This window comes from Elgaria multicarinata, chromosome 23 (assembly GCF_023053635.1).
Source record: "Elgaria multicarinata webbii isolate HBS135686 ecotype San Diego chromosome 23, rElgMul1.1.pri, whole genome shotgun sequence".
NCBI classification, from domain to species: domain Eukaryota; kingdom Metazoa; phylum Chordata; class Lepidosauria; order Squamata; family Anguidae; genus Elgaria; species Elgaria multicarinata.
The window spans coordinates 479,036-506,972 of record NC_086193.1 but is presented as its reverse complement, the minus strand read 5'-3'; the positions used below and the strand labels follow the sequence as shown (position 1 = coordinate 506,972).

Here is a 27,937-nt window from a genome sequence, read left to right as displayed (position 1 = left end):
TCAATCGATTGAGAGAAGGTCAGGTTGACTTACCAAATATTCCTGCTCATAAAGCCACGCTCAGACCTATGCAAATCCAGCCCCGTTTTCTGGGGAAATCACAAATCAGCTGCATTACAAGAACTTTTGCCTGCTTGGGAAAAAAAAGAAAAAGAAAAAAAACTCCAACCGAAACTCCGCTCTCTCTGCCGCTTTGCTTTGCTTTCTGACTTGCCCCTCTGCCCCCCCCCCTTCTTCTTTTCTTTCAAACTCCAAAAAGGAAGAGAAAGGAAAAAAACCTTGCAAAACTCCCCTACTCCCACGTGGTGGTCCCTGAGCAGGCAGCCAATCCCAGAGCACCCAGAGACTTCCTTTGTGGCTGGGCAACCAATAGGAACAAGGAAAGGAGCCCCAAAGCCACGCCTCCCCGAGGGAGGTCATAAAAGGAGCTGTCAGCGGGCGCTGAGCGCCATACGCGCATCAGCCGGTTGAGGAGCGCGGAGCGACGTCGGCTTGTTGCGCGCTGCGATTATCCCTGTGTTTCCTTCGCTTTCCCATCCGGCCTCTTGGATTACTTGTACTGGATTTCTGGTGGCTGTTTTGGAGCGCCCCCTTTTTCTTTTGGGGTGAAGAGAATCGGGTCCCTTCCTCCTCCTCCTCCTCCTCCTCCTCCGCGTGCGCCCTTCTCTGGACTCGGAAGCCTCGCTTTCCGTGGGTGGCTGCGTTTACGCCACTGTGGATTACAATTGCAACATGACCCTGGAAGAGCTGGTGGCTTGTGACAACGCCGAGCAGAAGTAAGTGCAGCGCTTTTAAACCCGAGGAGGAGCGGGTCGCGATGCTGAACACGCGCGCAGGGGCTGAGGCCAGAATAAATGAGTTTACGAGTGATTAAGGACAGCAATAATAATGCTTAACCAGGATAAGTTTCCTAGTCTGAAAAGGGCTGCAAGGCTGTTGGTTGCAACCAATAATAATAATAATAATAATAATAATAATAATAATAATAATAGCAGCAGCAGCAGCAGCAGCAGCGCCGTGGTACGTTTGCTAGTCCTTAAAGGATGGCAGGACTTTCGGTTGCAGGAGCCCGTCCCGCTGGGTTTGAGGGTCTCCCCCGTCCCCCGGGGGTTGGTCTCTGGGCTGCCCATTCTCACGGCTGTGCCTTGTTTTCCCTCGCAGGATGAAGCCCATCAGCGAAGCTGTGGAGCAGCTGTTGGTAGCAGCCCAGCGCCAGGGCTGCCTGACCGTTGGCGTCTACGAATCGGCGAAGCTCATGAATGTGTAAGTATGCTCCGTGGTTTATTTATTCTGCGCTCTCGGTGTCTTTGTTTTTCCGAGGAGGCATGTTTGTTTTCCTTGGGCTGGGAGAGGGAAACAGGGAGGCCGCTAGTGGCTTTGGGAACACACCCCACCACCCGGCCCACGCCAAGCCCAAACTGCAGGGCAGGCGGATCTTCTCCGAATTGTCCTGGGCGGCGCTGCCGGTTTTGCGAATTGGCTCCTCAACGTTTCCCCTCCTCTCCGCAGCGACCCGGACAGCGTGGTGCTGTGCCTGCTGGCCGTCGACGAGGAAGACGAGGGCGACATCGCCTTGCAGATCCATTTCACGCTCATCCAGGCTTTCTGCTGCGACAACGACATCCACATTTTGCGCGTCTCGGGCATGGAGCGCCTGGCCGCCGTGCTTGGCGAGAGCCCCAACGATGGCGGCGAACCACGGGACCTGCACTGCATCCTGGTGACGGTGAGTCGTGTGGGGCCTGCATGCCACGCATCTCCTCGGGCTGGTTGCCTAGCAAAGGGCGCACTGATCCCCACACACCGGGGGGGGGGGCTTGTTCCCACCCAGGGAGCTGTCTCAGCCTGCTGCTGCTGCTTCATGTGACAGGCTGAGCAGCCCCCCGAACCCCCCCCCGCAAGCAGAGGCCGTTATTGGAGAGGTGCCCCAAACCGGTCCTTTTCCTCAAGCTTGCGAGCAGCACAGAGTTCTTGAACAGGCAGGGCAGGAGATCTGTGGGACACCACCGTTGGCTGATCGTCGATCAGTTTTTCCCCAACCACATTAGACTAGAACTCCTTAGAACAGGGGGATTCTGGGAAATGCAGTCCAGAATGTTTGGAGGACCCCAGGCTGAGTGAGGCGCATCTGCTTCACATACGTCATCTTAGCATTTTTTTTCTTTTTAAGGTAAAAAGCACTGGAGATAAACTAGAGGGGGGCAGGAGCACCTTGGGGGTGGAGGGATTTCACACCCAGGCGTCTGGTTCTTTTTTGGCTTGTGGGGAGGGGAGGGAGGGAGGGCATTCCTCCTGGTTTTTGTCCTGTTTCGGTCGGTCGGAGTCATACAGGGCTTTTTCTTTCTTTTTTGAACGAGTTGCTGGCAGGCAGCCCTGACTCACAGGGATTGGAATGTCCTCTCTTCGTTCCGAGCAGGGAGGGAGGAGGGGGAATTCCTGGAGCGTCACTTCCAGGCATCCCGGCCCTGCAGCCGGGGCCCGGCCCACTGAAAGCTCCCGGGACAAAAACAACACACAGATCTTGCGCGCTCCTCTTCTTCTTCTTCTTTTGAGCTCTTTGCTTAAATTGAAGCGGCCAAGTTATGCCCCCACTTCCTACAACGGGAGTCATTTCACCTTCTGTCTCCCCTCAGCCCTGACCACTCGCCGTGCTGGTTGGGGATGATGGGCGTTAAAGTCCCAGGCAGCCAGGGCCCCCCACAGCTGAGCTGCATCAGGCAGGCTCCTTTGAGGAAGCCACGGTGTGGGGACCTCGCCTCTTGCCTTTCTCCGCTAATCGCCCGTTCTTCTCCCTCTCCCCAAACAGAACCCGCACACGGATTCCTGGAAAAGCCAGGGCCTGGCCGAGGTGGCCAGCTACTGCGAGGAAAGCCGCTGCAAGAACCAGTGGGTGCCCTACGTCTCCCTGCAGATGCGCTGAGCCGCCGGCCCGCGTGTGAAGCGACCCGAGAAGAAAAGCAAAAGGGGGAGAGATGTTCTTTTAAAACAAAAAAATCCAAAATAGTTGAGCCGGGCCCGTCCCGTCAGAACGAGAGCAGTGGATGAGTCATGGAGATGGGAGCCGGAGCCGTGACGGTGGCAGCCGCGGCCTGCCTCGACGAGGGTGCCGGAGGCGGGGACTGGCCCTGTCAGCTGACTGCTCAGAAGGAAGAGGAAGGAGGAGGAGGAGGAGGAGGCGGAGGCGGCACAGGCCGGCTTCCTGGCTGGTTGTGGCCGGCCGCATCTGGGCCTGGGGGGGTGGATGGGTGCCTGGAGCCACCAGTGAATGGGATGTGCCGGAAAACGCCTTGGATTTCTCCACGGACGGTGGATGATTGGAGGGGAGCCTTCGGGCAGCAGCGTGGCCTGCCCCTCTCAGAGGAAGAGTGAAGAATTCTTGCATCTGCTAGCTTATGCAAAAAATGAATAAATGCAAGGACTGCTTTACAAAAGACAGTTGCAAACAAACTTTTATCTTTTTTTTAAACACCTGGATGCATTAAAGGACTTATTTATCTTTTTTTAAAAAACAAAACGAATGTGCAACTTTTTCTCTTTTTTTGCACTCTAAAATGCTGACAGAGAATCAAAGATATATATTCTTATATCCGATTTAAACATTGCAATAAAACGTATTTTATGTTCTGAAAGTAAAGCATGATGTGTTTTCTTAAGGGGTTGTTTTGCATTTTGGTGTGTGTGTGTGTGTGTGTGTTCGTTCTGAGCTTGCAGCTGGTGTCTTCCAGCAAAGAGGGTGAATCTCTTTTGCAGCTCTATTGCTGTCCCAGGACTCTTGGTGACTCTAAATTCTGGAGAGGTCTGAGATTACACCCGTGTTTTGAGCATTTTTAACACGTCTGCTTTTTACAATGCTCTGGAAATTTGTGTGGGCTGTGTGTGTGTGTGTGTGTGTGTGTGTGTGTGTTTTAGGGGCGCCTGTCCCTTGGAGGAGGACTTTGGTTCCAAAACAACTCCTATGCCCCAGCCTTTTTCCAACCGTTTCCCCCAACCAGGCTGAATTTTATGCAGCTGTAGGGCACAGGTTGGCAAACACACTGCTGCACTCAGTTACCTGGGAGTCAGCCCCCTTGAAAAGGACGGAAACGCCCATGTGCATGAGCGCACGGCCAGCTGCCGCGTTTATCCTTCCGGAGGCTGCCTTAACCGGTGTTTTACTCTCTTTGCAAATGAGCGTCGGGTATTTGGAGCAGGTGAAAGATTGCAACACACGGCGCTGTGTCACCCCTTCCTTTTCTTTTTAAAGGCCACGCTTCCCGCTCCTGGCCCACAATTATTTTATTTTTTTGCTGCTGTGGTTAGTTTCGGGGCGGAGAAGCTAGAGAAGCAAACACACACACGCCAAGCCAGAGAGCCGGCGCTCATTGGCCGGCTGGCTCCTGCCTTTCTGCTTTTGCGGCCGGGAGAAACAGGGCTTGGCCATCCGCTTTCCAAGAGGGCGCAGACGTCCGGCCTTGTTATCCCCACCAGTGACAGGAAGCTCGTGAAACCCGGGTTCTAATCTCGCCTCTCCGTGTGCCGAGGAGCCTTGGGGGAGACTTTAACTTCGCACTTTGTTCTCATGCCAGGCCTTGGTTAGCGATACTTCCGCTTTCCCAGAAAAACCAAGCCGGCCTTCCGAAGCTTGTGACTTGCTTGTGGCCTCGGTTTGCACAGGGGTCCCAGCTTCACGCGCTGCTCATTGTGGATCTCGGCCAAGGCTGCATGTGACCCCTGCAAGAGCGTTGCGTAAGCGCGATGCGGGGGATTGGGTGCAGAGCCAAACAGGTTCTTGTTTAGAAATGCCTTTCGTTTCCTGAGCAAGGCTGCTAGCCCTTAAAATGCCAAAGCTGAGCTTGGAAGCCACGTGGGCCTTTCCTGGCTGCGACTCAGAGGTCAGAGGGGAGGTGTCGGTGCGCTGTGTTTCCCCCAAAAGAGCCACAGAAGGGAGTATGCAAATGAGACTAACGAAGGCCAGCTCTGTGTCGACCTTTCTCTGCAGAGTGCTCAGCAAAGAGCGAGCACGGAACGGGGGAGGATTTGTCAGGACTTGTTCCACGACTGACTTTTTCACTTGTGCATACACACACACAGCTGTCACCCAAGCCGAGGTCTCTTCAGGCACCCTTGGGTGCTCTCCTGAGCCGAGGAGGGGGGTGTTCTCTTCCTCTCAACCCCCAGATCCGAGGCAAAACCACTCTCCGTGCAGTTACCCTCAGCTGTGTGCTGCTGCGGTCGCCACCTCCGCGGCACTGCAGGCGTCAGCTCTTGCCGGGGGTGCCTCCGCGCGCGCACAGGAGAGCTGGGTGGAAAACCCATGCGGGGAGAGAGACGTCAGGCTGCCTTCGGAGCATCCGAGCTGCGTGTGGAGGGGGTTCCCTCCCTCCCTCCCTCCCTCCCCCACACGGACCCATTGCAGACCTCGTGGCCCAGGGACGTGGGTGGAGGGGATGCCCACGAGGAGGGGAGTTCCTGCAGGTTTGCAAGTTCCTGTGGGTGGAGGCAGCGAGAGGCCAAGCAGGAATGCCGTGCTCGGGGGGTTCTGCCTCTTCCTTGCCCACCAGCTCCGTTTCGGCGCTCGAGGGGATGACAAGGCGAACCTGGCAAAACTCCCTCAAGGCCCTTTTGCGTTTGAGGCCCACGGGGATGTTCCTCTCCGCTCTAAAGGGCCGCAGATGGAGGGCAGGGACGTGGGGAGGTGTCTCCTGTGCAGCTTGGCTTTGTTGCTTGAGCGATGCAGCATCCTGGTGGACCAGGGCTCCTGTGCAGATGGGGGTTGGAGCGGGGTCAGTCTGCCTTCTTTTTTTTCCAAGGCCTGCTCCAACTGCCCCACCCGCTGCATAAGAGGCCCTGAAAGCCACCACGATCCCGGCACAAGGACGCGAAAAATACGGACGAAAGCTGCCTGAGTCAGAGTGTAAATACGGCTACGTTGCAGCCCCCATGATTATGATTATTATTATTATTTATTTATATAGCACCATCATTGTACATGGTGTACATGTGGGTCTGCATGGTTCCCCCCCCCCACGGGTGTGGAGGTGCACCTGTGAGTTGTGCACGCGGACGCCACTCCTTTCCCACAGGAAAAACCTTTGCACCTCGAGATGTCTCTCTCCTTTTGGGGGTGGGGTGAGGGCGGTGGGGGGGGGTGGTCCTGAGCTTTTACAGCCACGTTCACAACAAGCCAGGCTCCATCCCAGCCCCACTGAGGAGCCAGCTGCTCGGAAGACCAAGGGGGAACCGGCGGGGTTTTCCCCTGAGCGAGAAAGGCAGAGGGCAAGGCCGGCCGGGGGGGGGGGGGGAGGGGGGAGGAACAAGCCAGTGTTTGAACAGGAACAGAGCTATGCAAATGCAGCCAGCTGGAGAAAACTAGACGAAGAGATTATGGGCTGCAACCCATCCACCCCGCCCCCTGCCGTGGGGCCAGCCTCCAGGAGCCCACTTTTCTAGCTGTGGGCTGCTCATCACCAGTACACCAATCACCCAGTTCATTCCTGGAGGGCAATTTAGTTCTGGTTGAGCCTCCATCTTCAGGAGCGGTCTACCCCTTAACTGGGGCCAAGCAACAGGGCTTGACGCGTGCCCTCCTGGCCTGCCAATGTTTTGATGAGGCCACGTTTCAGTGTACTTGGCCTCAGCCTCACATTTCGTCCCTTTTTTCCCTGTGTGTGTGTGTGCATGGAGGAGGAGGGATGTGACATCCCTTGGCTTTTCCCTGGCAGTGGAGCAAAATAAAGCAAAATATTGCTCCCCACTTGGCAGGAAAAGGGATGGTGTTCTCCAATGCACTTCAGCGCTGTTCAACTACCTCCAACGCATCTCAATGTGGCTCCTGGCAAAATACAGATGCATGCCTCTAAAAGAGGAAGTATTGATGAATCCAGACACTACGGGAATATTTACATTTTGCTCACGTCTTCCTAAAACAGCCATCTTGCTGTAAGGCCCAAGTCAGAACACACCGTAACTAAACCAGAACCGTAGGTGCGATGTGCGTATTGTGTGAAAGTTTAATCTTCGTTGTGTCACAACCAGACAGTTTGCAACAGTCTTGAATTGCTAAATTAGCACCCAGTGCAGCTGAGATCATGCGAGATTTTCTGGTTTGATAGATGGATCAGCTCAGCTCTTGCACAGGCTGTGTGAAGTTGCCGTGCCATAGCCAGACCCTGTGCGTTGTTACATTAACACGCACTGCAGCTGAGCTCTTGCGTTTGACAGAGCCGCTCAGCTTGTGCAAAGCAGGCCTCTGTCTCTCAGCCAGGTGTTCTAATCTCAATTGTCTTGCAGCCAGGTGCATTGCAGCCCTTTTGAGTTGCTAAATTGGCGGGCAGAGCAGCTGCGCTCTTGCAACACACTCCAGCTTGGTCTGGCAGCTGACCTCTTGCAAAGCATAACTTTGGCCATTCTCCGCCCCTTTGGCTGTGTGGACGTTCTCCTTTGCCCCTCCTACACGCTGACCTCCTCTCTCCTTGACTTACTTAAGCGGTTCCTTCCCTTGTCTCCCTGCACGATTCCAGCCTGCCCAGGGTCAGCACTGGTGCAATCGCCTGGAAATGAATGAAAGTCCGTGCTCCACTCTTGTAATAGCTGCACCAGAGGCTGCCTGCTCTTCCCAAGGCGCCCACAACCCTGGCTTATGTTGTTTTGTGGAAAGGAAGCTGGTTCAGAATTGAGCATCCTCAAAACAATTCTGGCAGGTCCTTCTCAGCACTGTGATCACACACACACACACACACACACACACACACACACACACACACACACTGCTCCGGGAGCCTGTGTGTCCTGTTGTCTTTATTCAGCATTATTATTCATATTAATATAATGCTATATATCGGGGGCAGAACGGAGGAGGGATGAAGAGGGATCCAGCTCAGCGACACACACGCAACTCTCGCCGGTTTGCTCCGCCTTGGCCTGCCTGAGCGAAAACACCCGGCACCCTGTCAACTCGTGTTTAGATTGACGTTTTCCCCAGCAACGTTGATAAACAGTTCATTTAACATAATCTTTACAGGGAAGCCGAGTTGCAAAAAGCAAACACCAGCAGATTTCGAGAGCTGCTTCCGTGTCAGTTTAAAGGGAGAGGAATAAACGAGATAAGCTTCGCAGGAGGTCGGCTGCCAGGCGGGTTCAAGATTAAAATAGGCAAATGAACAGGAGCAATGAAACAGGGGTTCAATCCATCACAGTAGGACAGTCGAGACGTCACCAGGCTTGAGGGCAGAGAAGGCGCGTATTCTTGCATGACCGTAAAACCTCGCTTCGGAAGAATCCGGGCCTTACTCTCTGGCCCACCGGGAAGAGCTGTGTGATTGACGAGTACCAGAAGCAGGGCCTTTTCCATGGGGACCCCGCGGTGGAATCCTCTTCCCCAGAGAGTACGCAGAAGCCCCCTCTTCATGCACCTTTAGGAGGAATTTCAAATGACTTATTCCTTCCATTCTGAGTTTGGTTAATTTTCTTTTAGCACGCTCAGGTCCTCTTGGCTTTTCTGCTGCAACCCTCCTCGAACCTGGGGCCCTACAGGCATGTGGGTGTGTTTCTGCATCAAAAATGCTATCGAAAAGTGGAGTAATTAGCTTGCGTGTTTCCCAGGGCGGATGGTGGGACACGCGTGGACATATGCACAGGGCAGATGCCAGATCCCTGAGCCCCAGGGTGGAGGTGGAAGAAGACCACCTTCGAATCTCTGCTTAGCCAGAACCCACAGTCTCCATTTCCCTGTTTTCACCTGCCTCGCAGGGTTGTTGTGATGGTAAAAAATAAAAATAAAGGAGAGGTATTGCAATATATGGATTTCAAAATATCTTGGAGTGTCAACCCCGGTGGGCCCTTGAGTTCCGCCAGCCCCAGGGGGACCACAACTTCCATCATGCCTGACTATTGGGGATGATGGGAGTTGGAGTCCACCCACATCCTCAGGGTCATATCTACCCTTTGCCTGGACAGGAGTTCATCATCCATCCAGGCAACATTAATTATTGAGCAGAATAGAAATGTAATAAATAAATAAAGTATGAAGAACCAGAAGGATTATTTAAATTGCACAGAGGAGCCAAGATCTGCCTCTGCTCAGACCCCAAAATCCTGACCCATAAACCAGGCAACTGAGGCTAAGCTAGGAAAGCTAAATTTTCTGTCCTTTTTAACTCCTAGGCCTTTACTTATTTTTGTCCCCATAATTTAGGCCTGGCGAAGATGCAAAACTATGCAGGGAGTCAGCTTCCGCTTCCTCACTTTCACTTGCATCTCCACAGCCTTGAGGACTAGTGAGTTGCTTTAAAAACAAACAAACCCTTATTTATTTATTTGTTTTGTTTTGTTTTTAATAACAAGGCTTTCAGGGTGTTGGTTTTGCACCAGGTACGACAGCAAGTGCAGTTTCTTTGCAATGACGTCCCCATAGACAATTCAGTTGCACTTGATTCGAAAACCGCAGCTGGGATCGTTAAAAATAAAAAGTCTCTACGGTGTTTATGCATGCAAATAAAAGGAACGTTGTGCCAGAGGTATTATAGCCAGTACAGCCATCCAAAGGAAGTCATCTTAGTCAATTACACTGTATCCGTTCTGGTCAAAGACTCAATGCAATTAACCAATTCACATTATACACCAACCTCCAGTATACAACTCCCAGTATTCCCCAGCCAGTGGTCAGGGATGCTGGGCATTGTAGTCCAAAACCTCCAGGAGGTCACCAGCTTGGGGTGGGCAGGAAAACCCTGTAAATTGGCAGCCTGAGTGCATCAATCTGAGTCTCGTAATGTCGTTGTCGCCTTTAAATTCTTCTTGCAAAAAGATGGCAAATTTGTACCTGCAAATTACATATTGTATAGTACACAAAATGGGGGATACTTGGCTCAGCAATACTACAAACAAGAAGAACCTTGGAATTGTTGTAGATCACAAGCTGAATATGAGCCAACAGTGCGATAGGGCTGCAAGAAAGGCAAATGCTATTTTGGGCTGCATTAATAGAAGTAGAGCTTCCAAATCACGTGAGGTCCTTGTTCCTCTCTATTCGGCCCTGGTTAGGCCTCATCTAGAGTATTACGTCCAGTTCTGGGCTCCACAATTCAAGAAGGACGCAGACAAGCTGGAGCGTGTTCAGAGGAGGGCAGCCAGGATGATCAGGGGTCTGGAAACAAAGCCCTATGAAGAGAGACTGAAAGAACTGGGCAGGATTAGCCTGGAGAAGAGAAGATGGAGGGGAGACATGATAGCACCCTTCAAATACTTAAAAGGTTGTCCCACAGAGGAGGGCCAGGATCTCTTCTCGATCCTCCCAGAGTGCAGGACACGGAATAACGGGCTCAAGTTAAAGGAAGCCAGATTCCAGCTGGACATCAGGAAAAACTTCCTGACTGTTAGAGCAGTACGACAATGGAACCAGTGACCTAGCGAGGTGGTGGGCTCTCCCACCCTGGAAGCCTTCAAGAGGCAGCTGGACAAGCATCTGTCAGGGATGCTTTAGGGTGGATTCCTGCATTGAGCAGGGGGTTGGACTTGATGGCCTTGTAGGCCCCTTCCAACTCTGCTATTCTATGATTCTATGATTCTATGAATAAGTGGTCTTGTTGGCTTGCCAGTATTCCATTGCTGTTGTTGTAAGTGGGATATAAATGTAATAATATAATAATGCACAGTTGCTGTCCTCTCGATTTTATACTCACAGCAACCCTGTGAGGTTGGCTATTCCTTGCAAAAAGGATAATCAACTCAGTGGCAGTGAAGTGGGGAAGACCCACATGGGCTGGAGGGAGAAGAGTCCCTTTGGGTGGGTCTTTGATAGCCGCCGTTCTTTCTAGAGCCACCGTGACGACTCTCTGGAAAGCGGAGAGTGCGGGATGGAGATTTTGTTAATCGGTAAAGGAACACATGTAATAAATAATACGATCAATCACAGGGCTTCTGCCCTGCCCCCCTCCCCTGTGTTATAAGAACCTCACGTGAGCCCGAGGCTGCTCCATTTAGCTAACCCAGCATCATGGTTCCAGCAGGGGACAGCCCAAGATGGCCTCCCGAAGAACGAGGGAGTTGAAAGCAACAGGCACGAACAGCACGTCGTCCGTGGCTGCCCTCAGCACCAAGGTGTGTTTTGATGCTGGACTCCAGGTAAGGCTCCTCATCTGGCAGGCAGGCAGGCCGGCCAGGTGTGCGTGTGTGCTGCAAATTATCCACCCCGCCTGCCCTGTAAGCCCCATGGGTGTCAGCAGCCTCTGAAAACAACAAGCAAGAATCTCGCTTCTAATGAGGCCGACTTCCTGGAAGGCGGAGGGAAAACGGAGGCCAGGGAGCCGGCACGTGGCTGGGCCATGAGCCCTCGGCGGAGCCAGGGAAAGGAACCCAGGAGTCCTGGCTGCCCCCAGCCACCTCCTCCAAAGTCCTGGAGCTGCCAGCTGTTCCGCAGCCAGAGGTGAAGGCACCTGCAAAACAGGAAGAGCTCCCGGCATTTCGAGGTGGTGCAGGGGTGCCACAGGGGCTGGATTCGGGCCCGTGCAGGGAGCACCGAGGCCTCGTCATAGAAATACGTGTGGGAATCACAGCAGTTCGCCGGCCTGCACTCATTGCTGGGGAACATGGGCAGGAGGGTGCTGTGGCACTCGCGTCCTGGTCGACAGCTGGTCAGACACTGTGGGGACGGAGTGCTGGACGAGACGGACTCTTGGCCTGATGCAGCCTCAGGGCTCTTCCGATGCTCTTGGCCTGTGGGAATGCAAGCACACAGCACCCACAGGACGCCGGTTTTGCCTGCAGAAGGGCCCGCTCCAATTTGCCGTCCGGCAGGCGTGTGGCTGGCAAGACGTCCTGTGAGGATGAGCAAGACTGCAGCCCTTGGCTCTTCTGCGTTTTGGTGGAGCTGGACTTGACTTGAGCAGAGGGGCAGAACCAAAAGTGGGTTCCCCGGATAGCCACGCCCCTTCCTCTGGCCACAACCTCTCTCTCCTGGTACCACAGCTCCAAGGGGGCAAGACAGGGGGAGGCGGAGCAGTGGCTTGGCTAGGGATGGCGGGTGTTGTAGTCCAACCCACGTGGAGGTGCTACACACCTTCCTTTTGCTCAGGGGTCATGTCTGCAAAGGCCGGTGGTGGCCTCTCCTCCGCACAGACCTGCCGTGGAGGGTTTTCTTCTGCGTATTCCCCGTTTTCTGCCTGGAAAATCGCCGCCCGAAGCCGTGCCTCCCGGCAGAGCGCCTCGTGCAATTTCTGTTAGCCCGAGTGGCTCGAACTGTCAGCCGTCGAGGCTCAGCTCTCTCCTCGGGGTCGTCAAACGTTACATCAATGGAATCAGTTACGACAATGGAACCAGTTCCCTAGGGAGGTGGTGGGCTCTCCCACCCTAGAGGCCTTCGAGAGGCAGCTGGACAACCCTCTGTCGGGTGGATTCCTGCATTGAGCAGGGGGTTGGACTCGATGGCCTTGTGGGCCCCTTCCAACTCTATGATTCTATGATCCCTGAGCAGGGAGGGGGGAGGCAGGGGAGGCCTCTTGTCCCCAGCGCACACGCGTGTCAAAATGCACAGGTGCACGAACAGCCAGGCGCTGTGCCGTGCGCATCTGCGTCTCTACGCCCTGCCGCCACCGAGCTCCGTTTGCTTTTTATGCTGCCATCCATCCCATGTCCTGTCTTGCATTGCTTGACGTCCGGATGGTTTTAAGCGGTGGCACGTTCTGAGAAGCCTCAGTGGCGACATGCAAACCATAATAAGCCAGCAAACAACTGGAATCACAGACAACAGGCTGTAGGGAATTTTCAAGGACATCTCCAAAAGAACGCCTTGGCTTGTTCTTTTAGTGGAAGGAGGGCTGGCCGTTGCAGGGGAGACGCAGTTGCACCTTCAGCAATGCGCAAGAGCGCCCTGAGACGGGCGTTACGTGAGCCTCTAATTTTTGCCCGTGAAACCTCAAAGGGTGTGCAAGAGGCAACCCTGTCCTGCCCCACCGCACTGCCTCCACCTGTCCGAAGAGCAGGCATCTCTCCCCCCATCCCGGCACACAGACCTCGAAGGCTGAATGCATGAATCCCTTTGCTGCATGATCGGCGCCTAACAGACGTGGGACCCCACGTCCATCGGACACAGGCCTGCATCCAACCTACCTGCCCTCATGGATATCTCCAGCTGCCGCTTTGGAAATGATCCTTAGGGTTTCTTCCCATTTCACAGGAGCGAAAGGCAGCCGGCTCATTTCGCATTGTAAATCCTCTCGAATCAAATCAATGCTTGCCTTCATTGGCACCTGAGCCAAGTCAATCCAAACCACCGAGGGGCAGCTGTTCTTTCTTAAGCTCAATTGTCAGGCAGAGGAAGCTTTGCTTTTTTGCCAGGGTGAAGCAGGTGAGGAGGGGAAAGTTAACCCTTTCCTTCCCCCAGCTGCCTTCTCCCACGAAAATTGCCCCCCACCCCCATCCACCCGGCTGGGTGGCAATTAAATTAGGGGGTAAGCACATCCATAGATACTCTGGGGAATAAATCTGTGGTGGGCGGGCTGGAAAATAGATTTGGGCCCAGGGGTAGCAACGCCCCTGGTTCCACTCCAAAGCGTTCTGTGTGACCCTGAAAGCTGGCAAAGCACCACCACTTCGCAACAGCAAGGATGCATGTTCTGTCTGTCTGGTGTTTCTCTGGTTTGTTTTGATTGTGAAAGGGCTGCATCAGCCGGGCCCTTTTCCACGGTGCTGCTGCTGAAGTCAGATATTAAGCCCAGGACTCAGGGCTAACTGAGGACACGGTGAGTGAGCCCTGTCCTGTCCTCGTCCACAGGCCAATCATTCAGCTTTCCATCTTGGCCTTTGGCAGATGTCGGCCTGCGGAGGATCTTGGTGTTCCTGCCCTAGAACAGCCTCTTCTCTCTCGCAAGCGACAATCCCAGGCTTGTGTTCACCTGACAGCTTTGCACGTGAGCAGAGGCCCCCTGGCCAAGCCATGGAGCTGGCAGGGGCGCAGGTGGGCGGCCTTGGGTGCCCGTGGCCAACTGGGCACGAAGATAAAGTTGTTCTGCGGCAGGAAAACAACGCTCCCTGAACAACGTCCCCCCCTAGGATTCCAGGGATTCCTCCAGAAGTTCATTCCGTCCAGGGAAAAAGTGGACTCAGAGGCGTTTTCCAAAACAAGGCCGGGGGTGGGGGGAGGAAGGGGCCTGCCAGGCGCGACATGTTCAAAGAGAAGCGTCAGGAAAACAGCGAGTACTGCCAGGATTCAGAGCCGAAACCCCAAATGTCAAGCCCTTCCAAGATTTTTTATCCCAACATGGAAACGGCAGACTGGCACCAGCTGCACATGTGTGCGCGTGCGTGCGTGTGTGTATGCGCGTGCGTGCCCTGTTTTTCTTCAAACAAGACTGCACAAACACACATATGTTCTGGGCCACATTTCTTTGCAAGAGGCGGAAGGACCTGCAGACGGTTTTCGCATTTGTCTTCCTCCATCAGCAAAGAGCTCTGTGATGACTCAGCTTTAAACTGGAGTGCAAACAGTGTTTCCCATGGGACAGGACATCTGGAGGCCCCAAATGCACAGGCCCCCCCCACATTTTGCAGGAAGTGGTGCAATGCACCAGCAGATGTTTTGGACTACAACTCCCAGCATTCTTGACTGGGATTGATAGGAGTTGGAGTCAAGAGGGTAGGGCAGAGTTTCCCCCACTCTGCTCTAGGGAAGAGGGAAATTAGTAGCTCTAACCCCTGAATATTAGAACATGGCCCGCGCGTCTCCATAAGGCGTTGGGCTCTCCCCATGAGGACTACTAACTTGACTTTTATCTGGATACTCAAATTAAAATTGGAGAGCTGATCGGATATCTTAAAAAATTGGCACTGGCTTCCAAAATATATGGTGGGCACCAGATCAGGGAAAGGTGCGATACACAGTACCAATTAAAAGGGTTTAGTTAATGAGTTAAAACAAGACTGGGCTCGAACCGTTGCTGAGGCAGGCTGGGAGTTCTAGGACATTTTTCAGTCTCCTCACCCCACCCCACGATCTTATAATATGCATAGGATGTAGGGCTTTTTTTCTGTCTTAACAGTCACGGGATTGCGCCCTTCACAAACGGAAATTGAACCAACTTTACCGTCATAGACGACAGTTCTAAGATCATAACCCCGCAGTCCGACGCACAAGGGCAGCGTGTTGAACTTAACCGCTTTTATTTATTTATTTATTTATTTATTACATTTATATCCCGCCCCACAGCCGAAGCTCTCTGGGCGGTTCACAAAGGTTAAAACAGTAAACATTAAAAAGTATAAAAAATTTAAAAACCATCAGAAACATTGCAGACTTCTGGTTTTTATAAATGCCTTTAGCATTCTAGGACTTTGATATTTGTGTGTCAGATTTGCTGTTCCAGACCGTGCCTCTTATTTCTCGAATGTACATCTGCATTAATCATAATAAAGGCAGATTAAATGGCCGGGAACTGCCGGGAATCTTCTCAAGTATTTCCTGAGAGACGGTGCGGGTTTGGAAGAGGAGGAGAGGGAGGGTTTAGGGACAGCCGGGACTCCTCTGTGTTCTTCTCTGCAGTACTTTGAATTGTGGCAAGGTAGGACGGTGCCTGCCCCACACCACAGGTACATATTTCTGTACCTGCAAGGTGACTCAAGGACAGAGGCAACCGGTCGGGGAGGAAGGTCACCGTGGGACAGGAAACACAAGTGTTGTCTACCTCTGCTTGCCTTTAGGCGTGGCCGTGCCTGGAGCTGCAGACGCCGCTGGGGTCAAGTCATGCCAGGTTGTTTTGGATCTGAGCTCGGTTGCCAACTGTTCAAACCAGGCCTGCTCCTGCACACAGAGGCAGGAAGATCCAGAGTTTGTAGAGCCTGAGGCAGGAACTCGTGACCTACAAGAGCTGTCCCTTGCTTGGTGCCCTCTGCATGGTTTGGACTACAACACCCAGCATTCCCGACTGTTGGCCAGCTGGCTGGGGGTGATGGGAGTTGAAGTCCCAAACATCTGGAGGGCAACCAGGTCAGGGAAATCTGCCTTGCAAACCAGCCCTTTTGAGAGGACAGAGAGAGAGGGAGAATCCTGCCTTCTGTACACAGCCCCGAGTCTAAATATAGCCCCAAAGTGTTCCGGGAGAATGGTCGGTTTTTCCCACCGTCCCTTCGACGGAGCAGCAAAGGTGGACCAGAGATAAACCCAAAAAGGGCAAGAATGTGGAGCTGCCAGATCAGAGCCTCTCAAATTGTTCCCTCCAAGGCCGTTATCGCTGGGTCCAGCCAGGGAGGCATTTCAGGCCACCCGGAACTCAAACAAACACTCCACAAAGGGTCGTCCTGAGAGAAGATATTGACGCCCGCCAAGCTGAAGGCTGCCAGCTGGGCAGGAACCCCAGATGCGTTTCATGCTGATGGGGGGGGGCATACAGCAAGACAGGAACAGGAGGCTCCCCCCCCCCCCATCACAGGCTCAGGATTCAGGAAAGGAGATATTTCCATGCCTTCCTTTTCTCTCTTTTCCACCCCCCCGTTCGATTTAAAATACCGTGTGGCAAAGATTTCATTTCTATGCCACCTAATTAGCAACGCTCTCTGGGTGGTTCGCAGAAATTGCGACCCACAAATACAAGATCCTAAAAGCATAATATAAGCTCTAATATGCAATTAAAAAAAACCCAGCTAGAAATAATTATAGTAGGATGCAGGGACCCTGATAAAATGACAGACATTAAAAGCCATGTCAGATGCCATCAAGCGCCCAGGAGTAGAGGGAAGGCTTGAACAGGTGCCCAAAAAAGATGACAGTGTTGTCACCAGGCGGACCTCGCTGGGGAGAGAGTTCTGCAGCTGGGGCCACCTCTGAGAAGGACCTCTCCCTTGTGCTAATGTCACCATGTTATCGAAAACTGTAGGCCGCAGGATAAAAGATTAAATGCTAAAAGCATGGACACCAAATGCAGCCACGGCAGACAAAAAGGGGGGGTCTTCTTTCTCGCCTCGTGGGTGGGGGGAGGCAGTGAAACGGATGCGGGCAGGAGGTGTGCGGCCAACCCAAGGAAACTCCTCCTTGCAAAATGCAGAATCAAGTGAGGGACTCCGCTTCCTCAAGACGAGCCCTGAGGCTGGATCACACCAAGCGTGCATCTGTTCACACAGCACTCTGTTCACACCGTGGCCAAGCAGCTGCCCCAATGGGAAACCCACGAACAGCACCCTCCCGCCCATGTTCCCCAGCAACTGGTGCACACAGGCTTACTGCCCCGGATACTGGAAGTACCACATAGCATCAGGACTAGTAGCCATGGCTGGCCTCCTCCTCCTCCTCCTCCTCCTCCATGAATTCGTCCAGCCCCTTTTAATGCCATCCAAATTGGTGGCCGTCACCACATCTTGTGGAAGGGAGTTCCATAGTTTAACTCTGTGTGAAGAAATCTTTCCTTTCATCTGTTCTGAATCTCCCAACCATCAGCTTCAATGGATGTGACCCCGTTGGGTTCTAGTCTTATGAGAGAGGAAGAAAAATGTCTCCCTGTCCGCATTCTCCACACCAGGCATCATTTTATGCACCTCTATCCTGTCTCCCCTCGGCCTCTTTTTTCCAAGCTAAACAATCCCAGCTGTTGTCACCTTCACTTGACCATTTTAGTTGCCCTTTTCTGCACTTGTTCAACCCTACAATATCTTATTTTAGGCGTAGCGACCAGGACTACATTCAGTCTTCCAATCATGGTTGCACCATAGGTTTCTCTAAGGGCAGTATGATCTTGACAGGCTGGAGAGCTGAGCTGAAAACAACAGAATGAAATTTAATAGGGATAAATGCCAAGTTCTACATTTAGGGAATAGAAACCAAATGCACAGTTACAAGATGGGGGATACTTGGCTCAGCAATACTACAAACGAGAAAGATCTTGGAATTGTTGTAGATCGCAAGCTGAATAGGAGCCAACAGTGTGATATGGCTGCAAGAAAGGCCAATGCTATTTTGGGCTGCATTAATAGAAGTAGAGCTTCCAAATCACGTGAGGTCCTGGTTCCTCTCTATTCGGCCCTGGTTAGGCCTCATCTAGAGTATTGCGTCCAGTTCTGGGCTCCACAATTCAAGAAGGACGCAGACAAGCTGGAGCGTGTTCAGAGGAGGGCAACCAGGAGGATCAGGGGTCTGGAAACAAAGCCCTATGAAGAGAGACTGAAAGAACTGGGCATGTTTAGCCTGGAGAAGAGAAGATGGAGGGGAGAAATGATAGCACTCTTCAAAGACTGGAAAGGTTGTCACACAGAGGAGGGCCAGGATCTCTTCTCGATCCTCCCAGAGTGCAGGACACAGAATAATGGGCTCAAGTTAAAGGAAGCCAGATTCCAGCTGGACATCAGGAAAAACTTCCTGACTGTTAGAGCAGTACGACAATGGAGCCAGTGACCTAGGGAGGTTGTGGGCTCTCCCACACTAGAGGCCTTCAAGAGGCAGCTGGACAACCCTCTGTCAGGGATGCTTTAGGGTGGATTCCTGCATTGAGCAGGGGGTTGGACTCGATGGCCTTGTAGGCCCCTTCCAACTCTATTCTATGATTCTATGATTCTATTCTCGGTGTCTTTTCTAATTATGCCTAACATGGAGTAGTCGACCGAGCTCTGTAAATGAGGACACGCAGCCACCCTACTGGAGAATGCCCACTTTCATTTAAAGAACAACAGCTGCCAAGTTGCTAGTCCTTATGGCTTCAAAGAGAGGGTTGTTTACAAGTGTGTGGGTTGGGTGTGTGGCAAACTCCAGAAGCCCGGAGCGGCGGCTGAATAATCAAGATTCTTGCTCCTTGCCATGAACAACACGGATGAGGTATGCACGAAGAATGTAAACCTGTTTAACTTGCATGATGCATATAGGTTGCCAAATTATTTTCTTTTAGAAAAAACAACAAACTCGGTTTTTAAGAATTGGGTTGGTGAAACTCAACAGTGCCCGAGTCGTACAATTGTGCCTGTTGTCGTTTAGAAAAGGGAAGGGGGGGAATAATCAAAAATAATACAAGGAGATGTACGGTCACCTTCAAATGTTTAATTCCAGCATGCTATAAATAACGTCCCTTCTGCAACTCATCCCTCTGGGCGTGCCTTCCTTCCCTCAATCCCTTGCAACATGCCAATTTGGTCTAAATATGTTTACACCGAACAGTGGAAAAACTGGAAAATCCTGACCGAAAACAAGGGAAGGATCCAATCTTAGTCTTGCAAAGAGTAGACCCATCGAACTGAATGGGACTTAACTTGTCTCATTCATTTCAGTGGGTCTACTCTAGATAGGACTGACAGTGGATCCTACCCCAAACCCTCACCTTAAAAAAAAGGGGGGGGTTGTTGCTGTTAATAAACAAGAGATTGATTCTATATTACTGTCTGTGATAAAGAATTAAACATCATTCTCTTTCAAGGTCACGCCGTCCCTCCTGGCACGTGCAGACCACGTAAACACTGCAATCCCAAGCAGGTCTCCTCAGAAGAAAGTTCTGGGCTCAGCGTGACCTACATCCTAGTTAAGCCTGCTCAGGAGAGCGTCCAAAGTGCCGTAAACAATTCGGCGGCGTGTTGCAGGTCGCTTCGTCCTTTGGAAGGAAGGGATCGCACGCCCTTCTCCAGTGAATGGGGAGGCGAAGAAACTGGGATCGGGGCCAAGGCGGTGCTCATCCCTTGAGTCTGGAAACTCGCCAGCACCCTGCTTCCCTCGCACAGCTGGTTCGGTGGCCTGGTTCACTTGGCAGAGGCAGGTGGCAGCAGCAAAAGTGCCGGCGGCTACGGCATGCTACCGGATGTCCGGTTGGGTGGGGGTGGGGGGTAGGGTGACTGGATGGGAAGCCAGTGAGGCGCAGGGAGTGGTACTCCAGAAAAACAAGGCATCTCTGGTAGCCAGAGGCCAACGGTCCGCTCAGCCGAGGCCCAGGTGTAGTTGTTCACTCCGCAGCGCCTGGCATTGGGCGGGCGCCCTCCTGCATGGTGCCAGGCGGATGGGGTCCCCTTAGTTGGGAACCCAGCCTGTGGCTCAGTCTCAAACTGCTTCAGAAGCCCCTCCTTAACTCAGGGCTTTATTTACAGCCATGAGGACTAACATCTTGCTGTGTCTTGTAAGCCCCACCGGTTTCTTGGAAGCGAACGTGCGGCCGACGCAAACGGGTTTTCTGAGCCCTCCTGACAGCCCAAAGACTGATATTATGCCGTTGGGAGGATAAATGTTCACCAACCTCAATGCAATGGACAGAGCAGCTAACAGCGCCCTCAACGTTGGAACGGGTGTGTCTATGTAGGCGCCACTCACGAGCGGATAAACAGAGGGACATTTGCTCGGCTTGCTTCTTGAACCCTAACCCATGAACTCCCTTCTCCTGTCTTAAGAACGTTGCGCTTGATAGAATATTGAGATTTCTATGCACGCCGTTCTTTTGTTGTTCTTCTTCATTTTTCCTTCCACGGTTTGTTTTCTGATTTATTTTGCTAAATTCGCAATAAAAGGGGAGCACGGACCGCAGATTTGCGTGTGGTTTTGCACATGGCTCTTTTGGCAGAGGTTTCGGCCAGGGCGAGGGGGGGCTCCTTGCCCCCTCTCTCCCCCCCTGCTCCCCCTGCCTGGGAATCATCCCCACAGACGCAGGCCGCGGCTGGGGCCTTCTTCGTCAGCCCAAGTGCTGACTCACGGCTTCCCAGACACAAAATGCTGAGCCACGTTCCTGCAGGAGCCTGGCAGGCCGGCCTTGGACGGCTTCCCGCAAGAGGCCAGGGAGGGGGGGGCTTGGGCGGCCTCCAAGCAGCTACTGTCCTTCCAGGCCAGCTCAGCCTCCCCTCCCCTCTGCGGCCGGATCCTGCGTGGAATGTGATGCAACCTTCCTTGGGAGCAAAGCCGTCATGCACAGCAATCATGCACAGAAGCCGGCTGTCCGCTTGACCCGAGGGAGCACCAGCAGAGCTCTGCTTCAATGGACCAAAGTGGGCGCATTTAGCCAAGGTTCCTGCTTCCGACAGAGGACAGCCCCACGCCCCATAGGGAGCCAGTGTGGAGGAGTGGTTCGAGTGGTGTGCTGGGACTGGGGGAGACCCGGGTTCGAGTCATGAAGGCCACTGGGTCTTTTGGGGTCAGTCACTGGCTCTCACCTACCTCACAGGGTTGTTGTGAGGATAGAATGGAGAGGGAAGGGAGCATGTAACCTTCCCCCTTGGGTTCTTTGCAGGAGGAGGAAAGGCAGGATAGAAACGTAATAATAAAAAAATAAAAATTGCCCTCTTCTGTTATTTTGTCTTCCCCACTGAATATGGGGCCTCCCCCTTCAGCATTCATGCCGGAGAGGCATTCACAAGGCCTCCTCCGCCTCCGCCTCCTCCTCCGTGGGAGGAAAACTGCCTTGAAGTTCGCAGCAAGAAGACAGGCATGGCTTTTGATGTATTTAAGTTTGCTTCTGAAGTCACTCCAAGGAGACAGGCAGGCCCTGATCCTGCCCCAGGGAGGAATAAAACCGGGGCGAGAGGCACCAGATGCTCAGCGCCAGGGCTGCTAACTGAGGCGGCTGGTTCTGGCACCGCAGCCTGACCCAAACGCAGGCGGGAGGGCTTCCGTGCCCCCTTTCAGGATTCACTTCTAGCCTCTCACAAGCCACATGTCTCGGCCTTTCCAATCGACGCCCCTCGGCGCCGTTACCGACCAGCGATTAAGGCAAGCTCAGAGGCCGCGAGAGCTGGCGAGGTCCAACCCGCGCAACCAGTCAGGAAGATAAGCTTTGCAAGAGCTGAGCTGCTGGAACAAACCGAAGAGGCTGAGGTGGTTTTCCGTTTTGCCCAGCACCAGTCAAGTTTAAGAAGAGGCATGAAAATGGAAGGAAACTTTTACCAATGTACTTGAGGCGCAATGCTTACATGGGCACAGGGCCCACCGGATGGGCCTTTCCTTCGCTGAGTTTTCTGCAGCTTGGTAAAGAAAAGTGGGACGGGCTGGATAGTAGTCTCACGCACACTGACTTGGGTGTAAGCCGTATTGAATGCACTGGGAGCTACTTCTGAGTAAAGTGAAACTGGAAGGGTGCACATTGTGCAAAGGCCTCCCAGCCAGCCATCTGCAAGCGAACGTGGGCCACAATCCGTCCAACCCTCTTAAGCTCCATTTGGGAGAGTTTTAAGCCAGTCTTAATTCTCCTGTTCACATTGACCCCAACCATCCACACCCCACCTGTCGGGGCATTTGGCTGTCCACTGTCAGAAACAGGATACTGGGGCCAAATAAAATAGCAATACCACTGATTGTAGAGTGAAATGCAATGCTACGTGTGTCTCCTCAAAAGCAAATCCTATTGAGTTCAATGGGACTTACTCCCAGGTGAATATGCCATGGATTCCCATCCAACTACAAAATAAATCCTCATCTCAATCCATGTTTTACTGGTGTTCTGTGCAGAAGGGATTTGAATTATTTCAGAAGAAGAAGAAGAAGAAGAAGAAGAAGAAGAAGAAGAAGAAGAAGAAGAAGAAGAAGAAGAAGAAGAAGAAGAAGAAGAAGAAGAAGATCACAGTTAAAATGTTTTTCTCTGCACACAGCAAGCTAGCATGTCAAGATGAAGACCATCCCCTGACTTGCTAGCTTTCCAAGAACAGGGAAAGAATGCTCTCTTTCTTCTCAACCAGGAGAGAGGCTGACAAATCCCACGGCTCTGTGGGAATCGTTGGCCCGGGGTCCTCTCCTTGTTTGCAAGTGCCAAGGAATGAGGCAAGCTCAGGCGGCCTCTGGGTGCTCTCTGCCGACTTGGCGCTGGCAGCCGGCCCGGCTGGAGGTGCCGCTCTGGCGAGGCCCGGCCAGGAATGCCGCTCTACTCAGCTTGCCAGGCGATGAGGGAAGGAGTCACGGAGGCAGCGAGGCAGGGAGCGGCTGTCTCCAGCGCCCCAGAAAAGCGTCTTCCACATGGACACTGGAGGGGCCATAAAGGGCAGGAAGGGGCACTGGACGCTCCCCACCCCAAATGCACACCCAAAGTGCTTTGCCAACAAGCAGCCCTGCAGAGAGAGAGAGGGGGGCGAGGATGGCCGCTTGCAGGCCCCACATGCAGGCCCCACACGCAGCATCATTCGCTGCTCACAGTTGCATGGGGGGGGCGCGACGGATCTTGGCACGCAGGGGGTGCAGGTGCCTGGAGATGAAGGGTGGCCGATGCCTCCCCTGGGCAGGGCTCCTGTGCCTTCAACATCTGCGTGGCAAAGCTGAAATCTAAGTGACTCCCCACCCCCACCCCCCGCAGCCACCCCTCACAAAAACATAGAGGAGGCTTCGCCTGTTGGATTTCTGCCTGTTGCACAGCTGTTGGAGAGCCCAGAGGACTCTAGGGAAGGAAGTGAGGTCAAGTAGGCAGGCTGAGGAAGGCTGTTGCATGCAGGGAACACAGGTGTCATGGAGAGGCAGTGTGGTGTAATGGTTACAGTGTTGGACTGAGACTCAGGAGATCTAGGTTCCAGCCCCTGCTCAGCTCACTGAGTGGCTTTCGAACTGTTACTGACTCTTTGCCTCACCTACCTCACAGGGTTGTTGTGAGGACAAAATGGAGAGGAAGACGGGGAGGACCATGTGAGACGCCTTGGGTTCCTTGGAGCGGGAGGGGGGGAAGCAGAATATAAAATGCAACAAATACACAAAACAAAGGGAGAGCCCTTTTCCCTGACACGCTAACTTTCTTACTGCGGGGAATAATCACAATAAAACACCCTCTTTAGCGGGACAGGGAGGGAAGAGCGTGCACCCTTGCGAGCGGTTTGAAATGGCGTTCCCTGACCAAAAAAAAAAAGGTTTTCTGCTTCAGCAAAGGCTGGATTTTCTGTCTGCAAACGCAGCCAGAGAACGATGGTGCAAAGAGTGCACGAGGGTGCGGAGGCAGCGGGGTTGGAAGCCTGGAGTCCTGGGTCCTGAGGAAGGGGAACAGGCCTGGCCTTGCAGGCACCCCCCATCCCACCCCCTTTCCAGCCAACTAGGGGGTTTGTGCACCTCCAAAGGACCCTGGACGCCAGCCCAAAAAAGACCAGCACATCTCAACATACGACGCATCCTCTGCTGGCCCAGAGCATGCGCAAAGAGCTGGCTGCTTTCGCTCAGCGCTGAAACATCAGAAGCTGCCTAATCCTGGATCAAACCAGCCCAGTATTGCCAACACTGACTGGCAGCAGCAGCAGGATTTCTTTCCAAGCCCTCCCTGGAGATGCTTCTGGGACCGAACCCGGGGCCAGAGGCGCATCCCAGGAGTGTGGGGCAAACCCACCCAGAGAGCCCCCCGCAGCAGGGCCCAGTGCCGCCGGCCGCTTTCCCATCGCCCCGATACAGCTGCGGCTGGGTGACCTCTGACCCCTCCCGCCCTCCTGCTCCGGCCTCCCTGGGCCACGAGCGCCGCGGCCACGGCCACTGCTGACGTCAACTTGCGAGGAGCAGCCAAGGCCGGCCGTCTCCTGGAGAACACTGCAGACGTCACCGCTGGCCGCTCCCCCGTCAGATCAACACGGCCCTCTCCCTAGGGCCCGAGGGGGGGATGCAGACCCCCACCCCCTCTGCTGACCCCATCGCGTCGGGGTCAACGCTCCCTGCAGGCTGTCTTTCCCAAAGAAGCCAGGCTCCTGCGAGACGGCCCCCGCCTCCGATTCCTGGGCCGCCCTGGCCGAGCGCAAACAGAAGGCAAACCGTGACTCGGCACCTCTCCCAGGAGGCTTCGGTGACGCGCGCCCCGGACACGGTGGGACTCTGGACCGCTGCCAGCCTTGCCTTCCTCCCAGAGGAGCCCGGTTCTCGCTCGCCGCAGAGCAGGAGTTGTGGTGGGGAGAAGGCCGTGGCCTCGCTCCCTGGGTTTCTTCTACCCTGACTGGCCACAAAACAGCCAGACTCTCACTGGCCAAAGCTGTCCACATTCCATCGCAAAAGTGCCTTCTGGCGCCACGTCAGATGGCGAGCTTCAGGTTTCTTCCTTTCCACGCGAACATCCGTGTGTGTTCGCATGCAAAACCCAGCGATGCTCCCTGCAGCTGCAAGCGCCCAAACGCCCTTTTCCAAAATGCGCGCATCGGTCGTGAGCGCGCTTGGAGAGCGTATTTGCGCACGTTTTTCAAATGTTTCGAACGCGTTGTTGTCGGTGGGCCGCAAATCACCGCGAGGGCGGATCGCGGTCCCAGTCCGTGTTCAGTCGGGATGGCGCAAAACGTTCAAATCCCAATCAAAAATGAAGTGAAACCAATCTTTCATACGCCCCTAACTGGCAGCAGGTCTCTGGGGTACGCAGACATTCGCACACACAAAATAACATCTCCTCTCACACGCTCCTTTGACATGCTGCATAAATCATGTCCTTGGCTACATAGTTCCTACGTAGGCTGTTGCACTGTAGATGTTCCATGAGCCTGTTGGCTATTATACTGAGTGAATTCCTTTGTTTCTTTAGTGATTTTGATTTAGTCTTCTTTTTGTTGCCTTTATTAACTTATTTCGAAATAATATTTCATGGGGCGGGGGGGGGTAAAAGGAGGGAGCTCTTTTCCTTGCCTACCTGGAGCTGCACGACATCGTGGCCATGTCTCACCTGTCCTGAAAGCCCTGCAGTGGGCTTGCCTGTTTGTTCCCATGCCCCATTCAAGGCGTCCGTCTCCACCTTGAAAGCCCCAAATGGATTCAGACGTGGCGACCGAATTTGGAACCTCTCTTGTTATGAAGATAGGGTGACCCTATGAAAAGGAGGACAGGGCTCCTATATCTTTAACAGTTGTATTGAAAAGGGGATTTCAGCAGGTGTCATTTGTATATATGGGGAACCTGGGGAAATTTCCTCTTCCTTACAACAGTTAAAGCTGCAGGTGCCCTGCCCTCTTTTAAATCTAGTCACTCTAGTATAGCTCCTGCAGCTTGAACTGTTGTGATGAAGAGGAATTTCACCAGTGCTGCATGCATGCAAATGGCACCTGCTGAAATTCCCTTTTCTATGCAACTGTTCAAGATACAGGAGCAGGGCTCTCTCCTGGGTGGCCCCCAAACTGTGCAATGCGTTCCCACAATTGCCCTCCACTCTTTGGGCCTTTAGAAAGTTTCAGTTTTGCCTTTTAAAATGTGTCACTTTTTTAACAACCTTTTTTTATTACGTTCAGGTTTTATGGTTTTAAAACGCTGTGCACCGCTTGGATGGCTTTTTTTTTTTTTAGTAAATATTACTAAACGTGGGACCCTCTGCCGGCAAAGCAGACCGGCGCGTGACTATTGGGTTATGGAGCCTTCCCCTAAAAAGTAAAGTAAGTTTCCAGTCCTCATGGTTCTGAGTAAAAGGTTGGTTTAAAGAGGAATGCAGGAAGAAGTTGGCTTCTAAGAGTAGCCAGAGGGAGCCTGCCCCAGAGCAGACCACGAAGGCAAGCGAACGATTTCGGGAGAGGGCAGGTTGCAGCCCAAATGCCTCCCCTGCTGCCCGCCCCAAAAGATGGTGCTCAGCTGAACTCTGAGCACAGAACAGAGAGAGGAAAGATTGGCACACTGAGTGTGCAGAGTCCATGAGGAGCAGGAGGCTACCATGCAGGCGTAGCGTGTCCGGCCTCCTTACGGCGCGGCCTGCCAAGGCTGTGCCGAGAAACCCGCTGCTAAGATCCACAGTAATAAAACCTCGGCCCGCTAATGTGTGTTTACATTTACAAAGTGGTGGGACTCGCAACACGCACCTCTCAGGTGCACGCGGTAACCTTGGGGAAATGGCTTTTATGGCAGGCTGCACGCGTGAAGCGAGGCTCTGCCACGGCTGGGCAGGTTTCCTGGCATCGGTCTGCCGTGGCAGTCCACGTGGCACAAATCCAGCCCCAGCTGTCAGGGAGCAGAGTGGGGAGTTCCCGCAGGGACAAACGAGAACAGCGGAGCTCTGAATTGAGAAGCCCCCGGCTGAGTTCGCGCCTTGGTGACCTCCTCGAGCCTCAGTTTTCCCTCCTCTACTATGGGTGCATAATGCAGGTTTGCCGTACGTGATTGCTGTGGGGATTTGCAATAAGAGCACTTAAACCCCAAGCATGTAAGTGGTGTCGTTTTCAAAAGATCTAGTCCAACCCCAACCCCCCACTATTTAGGCTGCAACCCTACGCACACTTAAACCCGGGCGTAAGTCCCATGGAACTGAATGGGGGCGTAATTCACAGCCGACACATGTGCAGCCGCACTGCAAAGTCACTCTTTCCTCTTCAGACCAGTTTCCCTGGTTTGAGCATTTTCTACTAACCCTCATATGACTCGTATTCAAGATACGTCAATGTTGGTTTGTTGTTGTTGATGTAATCCCAGAAAGGAGTTTATGTTTGGGCAAGGCATGGGATACAAATGTAACTGCTTATTCTAAGACATTGACATATTTATTAGAGGCTGGTTCATTACTCTTTCTGTGTAAACAGTTATCTTTCAATATTAGAACAAATATTATTTTCCCCACAGTTCTTTCTGCCGTCAGTACCTGAACCAGCAACATTTTAGCCTCAGTTAATGTTTGCTTCTGTGCATGTAATGCACTTTTGTTATCCTTCTGTTGTATCTCCTGTTGAACTATTTCAGGGAAGGGGCGGCAGAGGGAACGTCACAGCCTGCTCCAGTTCGATGGTCCCCCACCTACCCAGGGAGATAAGTGGGCCAAGCGTGGCCTTCCCACGAGTCCTGCTGAAAGCGGACTTACAGTTTTCCTCTTCCCTCCCCACCCCAGTTTCCTTGTGTGATGTGTCTTTTTTTATTATTTTTACATGTGAAGTGGGGGCAGGAGGACAAGGAGTTTTTGTTTATTCCCTTTTTGGGTTGAGTAGAAGAATAAAAAATGCATCAAATAAATGAATGAATGAAATCCAGCCACAGTTGGGTTACATCATGCTGACGTGGTTGCACCGGATGAAATGCTTTCGGCTGATGCAGCGTCTGGATATATGGTTGTTAAAGGGTGCCGTATCGTACGAGGTGTTGACAGGGTCACATCCCTGCTATTATCTGTGACAGCAAGCTGGTGTGATGGCA

The 27,937-nt window shown here is 53.0% G+C and overlaps 1 protein-coding gene across 1 annotated transcript; it reads left to right on the top strand.

Moving 5' to 3' along the window:
- Nucleotides 1–463: 463 nt before the first annotated feature.
- On the top strand, nt 464–3,634 carry GADD45B (growth arrest and DNA damage inducible beta). Its single transcript, XM_063146865.1, has 4 exons — nt 464–776; nt 1,162–1,263; nt 1,510–1,726; nt 2,807–3,634. Exons 1-4 carry the CDS (start codon nt 733–735, stop codon nt 2,918–2,920), a joined length of 477 nt encoding a protein of 158 aa, XP_063002935.1. The 5' UTR covers nt 464–732; the 3' UTR covers nt 2,921–3,634.
- Nucleotides 3,635–27,937: the final 24,303 nt, after the last annotated feature.

Excerpts from the sequence above, each read along its gene's own strand:
- GADD45B (XM_063146865.1), top strand. The coding sequence starts at position 733 with ATGACCCTGGAAGAGCTGGTGGCTTGTGACAACGCCGAGCAGAA. Across the intron at positions 777-1,161 it reads TGTGACAACGCCGAGCAGAA|GATGAAGCCCATCAGCGAAG; the intron begins GTAAGTGCAGCG and ends TTTCCCTCGCAG. Across the intron at positions 1,264-1,509 it reads TCGGCGAAGCTCATGAATGT|CGACCCGGACAGCGTGGTGC; the intron begins GTAAGTATGCTC and ends TCCTCTCCGCAG.